The 11,798-nt window shown below is 45.9% G+C and overlaps 1 protein-coding gene across 3 annotated transcripts in view; it reads left to right on the top strand.

Annotated features, from left to right (window-relative positions):
• The first annotated feature begins 343 nt into the window (after window positions 1-343).
• LOC144945613 (leucine-rich repeats and immunoglobulin-like domains protein 3) overlaps window positions 344-11,798 on the top strand; it is a 74,282-nt gene continuing 62,827 nt past the window's right edge. For 2 of the 3 annotated variants that reach the window (XM_078874139.1, XM_078874138.1), the window contains exons 1-2: window positions 344-1,246; window positions 8,597-8,668. In XM_078874139.1, coding sequence (XP_078730265.1) covers window positions 972-1,246; window positions 8,597-8,668 — 347 coding nt within the window. In that variant the 5' untranslated portion in view covers window positions 344-971. The remainder of the gene's footprint in view (window positions 1,247-8,596; window positions 8,669-11,798) is intronic. The other variant, XM_078874140.1, reaches the window with a different exon arrangement.

The following is an 11,798-nucleotide window of genomic DNA, read 5'->3' as shown; positions in this document are numbered from 1 at the left end:
CACTGGTCACGTGCACGGGTTCTCGACCAATCGAGACGCGCGCCTGGGGTGAGAGTGGGAACGTGGGGGGATTAAAGGGGTGGAGGGGGATAAGTTATCGGGGGGGGGAGGGAACTGGATCCCAACCACGTGACCGTCTGATGACGACGACGTCGCAGCAGCCATCTTGGTCAAGGATATTCACTCGTCAACAGGAGTCTTGATAGGCGAAGCAGAGCGAGGCGATTGGGGGGTGGGGCTATAGCGATGACGTAACCGCTGAGGGGTGATGGGGTAGGGTCTCCCTTACCAAGATGGCCCGCGATGATCACGGTGGGGGTGGTGGTGGGGGGTGTGAGTCAGGGCTGGCTCGGCGAGGAATGCAGCTCCCGAGTTTGCGGGAGATGGAGTCAGAGAGAGGCAGCGGCGGCAGCGAGCGGCGGCTGTGATTTTAATTTTCTAATAAGACAGTTTCCTTTTGTTGTTGTTGTTTGGATAATTATTATTTCTAAAAGTCTAAACTCTGCAGCCATGAGCTGCCGCCGTTTTCGCTCGTCGTTTAACGCCCGCCCGTGTTAATAACGCGTTTACTGTAAGTGTCTATACAGTATATACACGTAACGCATTGTTCATTTTTTTTGCTGCTGCTGCTGCGTGTTTGTAAAGCGGTTCGCGTCGTCTGCTTTCGTTGTGTAGCGTTCGGACACGCGAGAGAGAGAGACAGAGAGAGAGACACGGTGTGTTTGAGGACACCGATTCGTGCCTAGCAATGACAACGATGGGCGAGAGAGCGCGGCGGGGTAGCTGGTGCCACCAATAGAATCTTGACTCCAGCAAAACCACTCTCCGGTTCACACCCGCTCCAGCAAGACGAGAAGAAGAAGCAGCAGCAGAAGAATCCTGACCTACAGCAGCAACAACAACAACAACTTCTTTGCCTAGACTCGTGAGGAGAAGTGAGGGAGCGGAGTCCGGGCCGCCACGGGGGAAAAATGGCGCCTACTCCGCTCTCCTTCGCCTCATCAACATCATCGACATCATCGTCGTCGTTCTATCATCTCAACGTCCGTAGCTTCTTCTCGTCGACCTCGCTGCTGCTGCTGATGATGCTGCTACCGCTGCTGCTGCTGCTCCCGTCAGCCGAGCAGCAAGCGCAAGGGTCGCCGCGCTGCCCGCCCGGCTGCTCGTGCCGAGGAGACGGCGCCGACTGCGGCCGCGCGGCGTTGGGGAGAATTCCCGCGGGGCTCCCGGGCGAAGTGGCACAGCTGTGAGTGCCTACACCACCTCCTCCTACACCTCTACCTCATCATCATCTCTACCTCATCATCATCTCTCTGTGTGTTGCTGCGTTTCTTGTAATGTGTATGGACCTGCTTTGGCACCGTACGCATTGACGATGTCGGGGACAGCTGCGAGTGCCTCCACCTCCTCCTACACCTCATCCTACACCTCTACCTCATCATCTCTCCTCATCTCTCTCTGTGTGTTGCTGCGTTTCTTGGATGTGTGTGGACCTGCTTTGGCGCCTTGACGATGTCGGGGACAGCTGTGAGTGCCTCCACCTCCTCCTCCATCTCCTCCACCTCCTCTACCTCCTCCTCTACCTCCTCCTCTACCACCTCCACCTTATCATCTCTCCTCCTCCACCTCCTCCATCTCCACCTCCTCCTCCATCTCCTCTACCTCATCATCTCTCCTCATCTCTCTGTGTGTTGCTGCGTCTCCTGTAATGTGTGTGTGTGGACCTGCTTTGGCACCGTACGCCTTGACGATGTCGTGGACAGCTGCGAGTGGCCTCGTCACAGGCGCCGTGTGGTTGCTGTGTGTGTGTGAGAATGCGTCAAGTACGCTGTGCCCCCCCCCCCGATTGCTGTGGGCAGCTGTTGAGTGGCCTCGGTGAGTTGCTTGATGGTTTCTCATCGCCTGTGTGGACGCGTGTGAGAGAGACTGAGGAGACGACTGCGTTGGATGCAGCTGTGGCCGCTTGTTGTGTTACCCTTCGGTGCCTGTCTGGGTGACTGTGTGTAAGACTGTATGTTGACTGGCTGTGTGCGACTTTGTGAGAGTTGCTTGTTTGTGTGTGTGTCACTGTGTGGAGAATCAGCTATGAGTGGCCTCCACATATCTTCTAGTTTCCCATCTCCCTGTCTGAATGTGTACAACTGTGTGTGTGTCTGTATATGGGGAGCGGTGGTGCAGCTGTTAGCGCGACGCTATTTACAAACCCGGCGACCCCAGTTCGTTTCCAGCTCACGACAAACACCAGTGACGATTATCTGAACCGATAATGGGCGTCCCCTATGTCGACTCAGCCTCAAATGAGTACTTGGTGCGGTGTGTAAACATCACCACGAGGGAGACAAAGGCGGCCGGCCGTGGTGTTGGCCACCCACCCCCTCGTGTGCCATGCGGCCCTTCATAGGTGCTCGCTAACAGCACTTGACCCACCAGTCTTGTTAAGGGTACACGGGGGCTCTTTGTCTTGGCATGTGACTGTCCCTTTGTGTCTGACTGCGACTGTATGAATGATTGTATGTGTCTGGCTGTGTGCAACAATGTATCACTTTGTCCGTGTACTGCCTGTGGTTTTGTGTGTCTGCGTCTGTGTTTATATGTATGTGCGGCAATGTGGGTGACTTCAGGTATCGATTGTATGTGTGCAAGTTGATACATTTATGTGTCTGAAATTTTCTGTGTATATATACTGTGTTCAGTATATGTCGGGATGTGTGTATATGTGTCTATATACTGCATGAATATGTATGTGTACCGTGTTCGTCTGTATCAGTGTGAGTTTATGTGTGTATGTGTGTCTGTGATTGTGTATGTCAGCTTACTTAATGTGGGTATACGTGTATTTATAAACGTCAACACCGGGCAGACCAAGGCAACATATACACGGGTTGGTATATTCTCCAAAGATGCCAGCGCAAGTTGCATAAATGTATGTTGTATTTGGGTATGCGTGCGTCTTTGCGTCAGCATTTTCATAACGAAATATTTGTTTTGGGTGTTTGTGTGTTTATGCATTAACGTGTATGCTGTTATACACATCTGCCGTACGATATACATGTACGTAAGAGTACTGTCGGTGTACTGCATTCCCTTTGTGAATGCGTTAGTGTGGTACCTCTGTGTATGGGTTTGTGTATACAATATGTGTGTATGTGTGCGTGCATTTGTGTCCAGTAGTAGTCTTCGCTTCATAAACACAACTTTCGTGCACTCTACCCCTCCATCGTTGGCTTCTTTGTCTGTCAGCGATCGCAAGTTTGGTCGCTTGCCCGCCTCAAGTCTTCACTCTCCTGAGTCGTTTTACGCTTTTCGTAAACACCCCCACACCCTCTCTCTCTTTAGCCTCACGCGATTTCCACCACTCTTACCTGGCCAGGGTCATGGTTTTTCATCTTGAATAATGCCTCCTTTCTCTACCTGCTCATGATCCCCACGTTTAACGTTCCAGGGTCAAGGTGTCCCCCCTCTCTAACCTCCCAGGGTCTTTTTTTTTTGTAGTTCAACCTGCCACAGTCTCCTCTCCCACGGGCTATGCTTTCAATCCACCCCCACAGGCATCTTCAACTTTGCACCCTCCAGGGGCATTTTAATTATTTAATTAAACCCTCTACAATCTTCGAGACCCATTTATGTCCACTGTCAAGGTCCATTCTGCCAGGACCCACTTTCTCTAACCCACCAGGAGGGCCATCGGCTCCCCAAAACGATTGCCCTGTAATTCCATCCACAAAATTTGTTACCCCCCTTCGTGCAGCTTTCCATCTTTTTAGAACCCCCATGCGTACACTTTCTGGGATATCCCTACCGTATCTCTGCAGAGGCCCCCTTTTACAAACACTCCCACTCACTATTCCCCCAGGCCTTCCTCTTTCCACCTATCTCCCAGGGTATCCTTCATCCTCCTAGGGTCCATCAATCCTCATTCTGACGGGGAGTATTGCCTTCCTTAGGTATATATCGCGTGCCATAAAAAGCATGCGATGTTCTTACCAAACCCTTACCGTGCCTATATGTGTAGGAACGGTACACAATTGCGCTGTGTGTAGGGTAAATGGGGGGCATTGTGTGCCTATACAGTGCACGGCACTATGTCATGCATAGAATGAGTTCTGTGCTGTTGCATTTCATGTTATGTGTATACTGTACATGTACGGCGCGTTTTGGCAATCAACTGCTGGACGAGGGCCCCCCCCCCACGCCGAGAGAAATTTGACCATACTTCACCACATTTTACAATGTCGGTTTGGGGGTGGGTAGAGTAGAACAAATCGATTTTGCTGCACCGCTACTCCTCTATTTCTCACAACGGCTGTTAGAACTGTCGTGTCACATGGTTGTCACAATTTCTCAAGCACTCTGTCCAGCCCCAAAGCCTGCTTAGCATTCGGGGATTCGGTCAAATTCTGTTAATGCGGTATATCTCCATCTCCATATATATAAAAGGCAAAGTTGTGATTATGTGTGTCTGTTCAAAATGTTTAGCGTACTTCCCGACATGCAACAAACTTGAAATTTGCCATGTGAGTACTTTCCAGACTGTACACCATGCAAAAATTATAAAAATACACTTTTTTTTGGGGGGGGGAGCTCAATAATGCAAGTGAGCTGTGACGTCAAATCTGTCATGTGACCCGCGCATGTGGAAGCGTAACGCATTGTAGTGTAGTGGTTAGCGCGCTGCGCTACGAACCCGGCCACCTGAGTTCGATTCCCGCTCACGGCCACCACCGGTGACGATTATTTCAACCGTTCCTGGGCCTCCCCTAGGTCGATTCCGCCTCAAACGAGTAACTGGTGTGGTGTGTAAATATTGCCACTGGGGAGACAAAGGCGGCCGGGCGTAGTGCTGTCACCCACCCCCTCGTATGTGTTATAATGAAGTATGCGTAATGTGCTGGTAGGGGGCTAGACTTATTTTGGTGGTTTGTGTTTCCATCCATTGAGACGACAAGTGGCCACTTTCGTATTCAAGGTGAAGGTTTTAAAGTGGCTGCACATCAAGTGTGTTCTGGTAACAACTCGTCAGTTTGTGCATTGGTTGTTTACACCACTTTGCACCGAGAACCTACGTGCTCACACAGGGGACAGTGAGAAGTAATAAAGTACAGGCTGTAGTTTTTTATGCATTTTCTTTAGAAGCCAAGTTAATGGTTGAAAGTTCCCAGGTGTCGTCAAAATTGCAGTGAACGCTGCCATTGTTGTGGTTGTATATTCCCCTGCACTAAATCAAAACCGACATCTTTGTCAAAAGAATATCTTAGGTAGACGCTGAAGAGAACAAGTGGCTATTATATTTGACAAATGAGGCAGAATGCATGCACACTACAGTGTCTGAAAAAATGTGTTACTCGTTTTTTTAAGCATCCTTTTTCTCTACGATTGCTGCCTACCCTTGTATTTATAATTGTTACAAATAAATGGACCAAACGCTGTAATTCCTCGACTTGGCATCCAAGTTGAGTTGGAGTCCAATTGATGGCATTGGCCACAGCGAAGACCCTCACGTGATTTATTTTCGTGCTTATTAATATTAGGAATAGCTTGCCTCCTGAGGTGGCTCAGCGGTCGAGCAATCGGCTTGTAATCGGAAGGTTTGCGAAGTTTCAATTATGGTTTGAGGCTGATTCAGCCCATCATTCCTCCGGGATATCTAAAATATATATGTCGGACAAAACTTTTCCTATATATATAGACTTGCTCCCGCCCGAGGAATGTGGAATTTCAAACACCGGCTCAGGGTTGTTACCAAGAGATGACTGCTGCTCCAATGCTCATTTGAGCAAAACAACTATTTTTTTTGCCTCCTAATGTCAAAAGAGTTGGGCCGAATAGAATGCAAACTTGAGCTCGGAACAACAGAGGGCTTGCGTTTCGTAGGCACATAGACTTGGAATTTGCAGTGGTGAAGTTAGCGAAATGTAACGGCTCTATGATTAGGAATTTGAGCTTGATAAACAACTACCCTAATGGTAAAAGTATGCAGGACCACTTGTGGCTTGGCCGCACTTTCACGGGTAGCTGCTGCTACGAATGAACAAGATACAGATTTCTAGTTTTCCCCTTGGATGGACATGCGTTTTGTGAGCATTTTCAATGTAAAGGTTGTCATTTGCTTCTCTTAAGCCCTGCTTCATTGACGCCTTAAGTTTGTGGTATTTAGAACAAGTATTGTTTTGAATTACCAGGAACATCTGTGTTGAAAGCTGGGTAGTTATCAATCTAGATATTCTTTTTTTCCTCTCTACATCTTGGCAGTTGAATTCACATTCACAATCGTTGCACATGTCAAATAAAAATGAAAGCAGCAAGCTTGGCTATTTCACTTGGCAGTAGGTGATAAACATGCCCTACAAGGACTATAATACTGGAGGTGGTCGCGACTGTGAGCCGCACAACTAAACAGGACAGTTTTTTGTTCAAGACAGCACTGAATTATACCTCTGTGAACACCTATAGGCTAATGGCTTAGTTTAGAAATGTTCAATGTAAAGCAGCCGAGTGTTACCTCGACTTCATTCTAAAGGGCCATGCAACAGCCCAAGTGGTGGGCATGTATTGATGAATTGTTTCAGTGATCAAAACCGATTACTTTACTCATACATACATACATTGCATTGTGTGTGTGAGAATCGATTATTTTCAATATATTGTATGTAACTGTATTCTTTGGGTCTTTCGGTAAAGTCGTGTAGATAAATTTAAAGCTTTCGTGACTGCAGGGATTCATCTTCTTGGTTCTTTCGGTAAAGTCACGTAGAAGGGAAGTAATAAAATAATAAAAATAAAACATAATAAAATAATTCTCACGACGTTTCGGCCACAACGCAAGCAGCCGTCCTTAGGTGAAGAACATGTATGTCGACAGACATGTTCTTCTGTCGACAGACATGTTCTTCACCTGAGGGACGGCTGCTTGCGTTGTGGCCGAAACGTCGTGAGAATTATTTTATTATGTTTTATTTTTATTATTTTATTACTTCCCTTCTACGTGATTTTACCGAAAGAACCAAGAAGATCGTGTAGATAGGTTTTGTTATTTCCTTTGAACCTATCTGTGTGACTTTACCGAAAGACCCAAAGAATATTAATTCCTGCAGTCACGAAAGCTTTAAGTCAAGATTTTTGTGTGCAACTGGTTCCTGTAAACTAAATTGAAACAATTTTTTTTATTTTACCAGGTAAGGCCCACCTAGCTATGTAGCTCTTTTTCATAAGCGACCTGGACACGAATGATAGCTCAACTTAGTGGCTTATCATGTGGAAATGTATCGCAGACAAATGCTCCAAGCGCACGTTTCTAAATCAGAGCCACCGAGGTTCTTAATGCACCACAATGGCATAAAGATAAGTACATTTTTTAAATTGAAATTCCAAACCCCAATAATGATCATAGAATCATGAAGTGGTGGTATATACTTCACAAGCCCAAATCACTGATGTATGGTTTGACAACTGCATATCTCCTTCCTACATATGGTCATGTGCCCGATCCCATCAGATCTCAGAAGCTCCATACAACCTGACTTAGTGCTTGTACCAGAAAACGCCAGGTTTAGTAAGCCAGCTCTGGGGCTATGTTGTGGGCAGCAGAGGGTAGCGCAGCAAAGCACGTTGTTGTACTGTAATTCTATGCTACCAAATACACCCTCCGTGTCTTTAAACCCGAACTGACGAATGGAGAGATAACCCCCATGGCCTGAGCAGTTTGGGAAAACCCTCATCCAGGAGTGGATTGACAAAGAACGTGTACATCATCCTGTAAAAGTATGCATGCTTTTGGCAGTGGTAAGGCTTTTTGAGGAAAGTGCAGCCTTAGAAAATAAGTATCGGTGACAAGCCATAGTTGAGCATTCACATTTTTGAAAGGCATCTTGATCTTCCATTATAAACCCAGGTGTCTGGGATTCACATCCCACATGTTGCTTTGCTCAAATCTTGTCACTTGTGATTTTAAAATACAGCATTGTTTGTGGATTTTTCCCAAAAAATTGTTTTTGTTTTGAGCAAAGCATGTCTGAGCTTTTATATTTGTGTACTGTACTGGATGATTGCCTCGACTGTTGTAGTGTGCTGCCTGCCTGACTGTTTTTATATTCAACGGAACACTGATTTAAGTTATTTTACATGCATGATTATTGCCTGGAAAACACACCCACTCCTTGTAGATTCTTTGAGCTTTGCACAGGCTTTAGCTCATGGTTTGCATTTGTTGCTTGTTGAACTTGCGCCTACCCATTCTGAATGCACATTGGTAAACAACGCAGTTCCATTTTGTGAACGTGCAGTGCTTTTTAAAGACAAAATCGTATTGCATAAGCGCATAATGTAGAGCACTATTTGCAAATGGTATCTTAATACGAGTTGAATTTGTCAACATATTACAAAATACTTTTGCCTGATTAAGTTCACGGCCATCATCAAAGCGGGCAATAAAAAAAATGAGGTCTGCGGAGGTCGAATTTCTTTCTGTAGCCTACATGATTTGAAGTACCACAAACAGGCTATAATTACCTGAAGAAAATTGAGCTTTGTTGCATTTAATGATGTGATTGATGGAGCCAATTTACTCTTCTTCATCCCTCCTTCCTTCATACTTCCCCAGGGAACTTCAACACAATCAGATAGCCAACATCCTGAAAGATGCGCTCCGACATTTGGTCAACTTGCAAAAGTTGTAAGTTTCACTCCATGACCATGTTTCATGACCAAACGATGTGCTCTTCAAATAGCATTCACTGAGCCGGTACAATATGTAAATGTTTTATATTGTGTGCATGCCAAATGTTGCCTTGTGGCAGTTAAATCCAGATTAGCCTGGCAGTTTAGCGCAGGAGTGTTTCAACTTGGCGAGCATATCCACGTGGTAGGATTTGAACTCTCGACCTTTTGCTTGCAAGGCAGATTCTTGGCCCACTGAGCTGCCCAGCCAGGTTTTGATGTATGCTAATTCTGCGAGCTTATGTGTGCTCTGAAACGTGAGCAATCGGACATGGGAGACCATTGCATTTGAAGTCATCGCTGGTCACACTTGTGCATATGGTTAAACAGTATTTTCATTTGCCTAAAATCCTGGTGTGTATTGTTGCATCTTTTGTGATATAGAGAGAGCACTAATAGAGTTAACACAGTAATATTATTTTTATTCTTGTCAAATGTTTTATTTATGTTATTCTTGTAAAGAAAGCGATTTTCCTTATACAATTTGTGTGGGTGCAGTGTTTTTTTTAATCGGTTTTGTGAACTATACTTGTCTAACTAAATTTAGTGCATGTATATATTCTGCTAGGGTAAATGCAGAACATGTCCAGTATCTTGAAATATGTTTTAAGATCACTATGGTACCGACATACTCCCATCATCTTTTGGAGGCCTTCATCCAGCAATGGAGTGATCTTGGCTGATGATGATGTCACTTACTGCCTTCCTGCTCATTACCGATGACACTACATCCGTGGCAGGTCATACCTTTAGTTGGTACATCTCAGAGGCAAGGGTTGGTGGATCGCACAGATTTGTGAAACCACAAAAGCCTCTGGCAGTCACCCCTTACGGATTGTGTGGAAATTAGAGTTATCCCCCTTGTCTTCGTGGGATTCTTCAGGCATACCAAATGCTCATTAAAGGAACTTGACAAACTTCTCTACGCAAGACCCTCCTGAAAAAAATATAGTTTTGAGACTTGGGTTAGACTTTTCCTGGATAAATAAATGACATTATTGTATGCAATTACTGACATTGATCCGCCAGTTCTGGTGACATCATTGACCCCACTGGCAGCCATACGTGACCTGCCATTAGGTCACAAGCCCTAGGTTATGAACTACTGCACTGAGCTTTACATAGGATGTACAGAAACACAATGCTTGGCCTTATGTGCAGTCCAACCCAGTTTTGGCTCACTTGAAAGTGTAGACACATGGAAAGTTATGGAGTAGGAAATGCGTGCTTTAGTCTTTTAAAGTTTGTTCCAAACTCGGGGTACAAAATTTGTTTCAATTAAGGTAATTGTCCTGCGCTTATACAGAATTGATGCAAAACCCAAGACGATGTTCTAAAAAAAGGCTGTAGACATCTTATTATACTAACTTAGCAGATTTTTCTTTATTCTTTGCATAGGTGTACTTAGTTTTAGTGTTTTCATGTTCAGTAGTTAATTGATGGTTCTCAAGGACAATTTAATTGTTACCTTGTTTTTCTTTCTAACGGTTGGAGACCAATTAACATCAGAATTGAGCACTTCCATTCATAATATTTTGCCAAGCCTATCTTATTTGAGCTTTTTGATCGATATAAACACACCAAAGTAGTTCAAAAATGAAGCATAAAAAAAAGTTTTATATTTATTCCCAAAGCATTTCAATATTTTAATGATTTTCATGAAAATGTTTTAACACTATTGCATCAGCAAGTGGTCCGTTTTGAAACCCACGTGAAATTAATCTCTCCGTAGCTGTTTCTGTGTCTTTTAGCGGCGGTGCATAGTTGCACAGTGGAGCCCCAGGATTGGATGTCGCGAGCAATTGGTTTACAAACGTGTTCCAGTTGTCCAAATACGTCTGGGGTCCCGGGTGTGGTACGTGCCTGCGCGTGGATCTGTGCGAGGCTCTCTTCGGGCTAGGAAGCACAGAATGGTTCACTTGTGAGCAACGTGTGTGAACCCGTTTCCCCACGCATGCCTGCTCCGGTAAGCGGGGAACCCTGCGCGTTCAGACTCCAGTCACAGGGGGCTTGAAGCAACAGCGCTGATGTCACTCTTAATTCCATGGGGACTGACATTTCAGCAACAACAACAACCGAGTGAACTCTCACATGGAAGCCTTTTGCTTTGAAAGATGTGCAAGACAATAAAGTAATAGCTCTTATTTCGAATGTAGTCATCTCTCAGCCAAGTGCATAATGGAGGGAGCTGTGGCATGGATACAAAGAAGTGGTTTATGTTGACATGTAAATTAGGGTATTTTTATAATTATTTAGCCACCTAGAATGGGGGTTGACCCTCAAGTGTGCATGCAGGGAGCTGCAGTGTAGTATTTAGCACGTTACGCAACAAACCCTGTAGTCACAAGTTCGATTCCCCTGGTCTTGGGTAATATCAATGATTAGTTTAACACGTAGCAGGCTTTCGCGACCAATATCATCCATAATAGAGGTTTTTGGGTTAGATCGCGTAAATATCAATGGTTATTTTCGGATCCGGTCCTCGGTCAACTCAGCCTTTCACGAATTTCCGGTGCGTCGTTTAAAACATTACCACCGAGGAGACAAAAGCAGTCGGGAGTGGTTCGAGCCCCACGCTGTTCCGTAATAGGTGTTTGCCAACAGCACTTACCCCCCAGCAGCCAGTTTAGGCTATATGGGGGATATTTGTCTGTGTGCCCATGTGTGTGCGCATGTGCACACACATGTGTGTGTGCGTCCCATCTGTTGGCATTCGAGCGCTTCTAGAGGTCGGCGGGGGGGGGGGCAGCTGCCCTGCAGGCACGGAGTGCTCACACTCACAAGGCTGTCATTGTGCACCGTTCATCCCCACATCCGTTTGGGGCCGCCCGTGCTCACGGCGGGCGAGCGAGCGCGAGCAAGGGACGCTCCGTTCGTGCGTACGGCCTTCACCTTTTGTTTGTCCGTGCTGCGTGGCCTTTAAAATTGATAATCACCTTTGTGCCAGGCTCACTCACAATGCAAGAGCCCTGGACGGTGGGAGCCCTTAGGAGGGTTTCTGACCACCACCCTTCCCCCCCCCAAAAAAGGGGGCCGTAGAAAGGAAAGCTTAAAAGGAAAAAAGGGTTGACAACGGCCGTAGCCTA

Source organism: Lampetra fluviatilis, chromosome 38 (assembly GCF_964198595.1).
Source record: "Lampetra fluviatilis chromosome 38, kcLamFluv1.1, whole genome shotgun sequence".
Classification (NCBI taxonomy): Eukaryota; Metazoa; Chordata; class Hyperoartia; order Petromyzontiformes; family Petromyzontidae; genus Lampetra; species Lampetra fluviatilis.
Note: the sequence above shows the minus strand (reverse complement) of the source record. Positions and strands in the feature narration are given on the sequence as shown.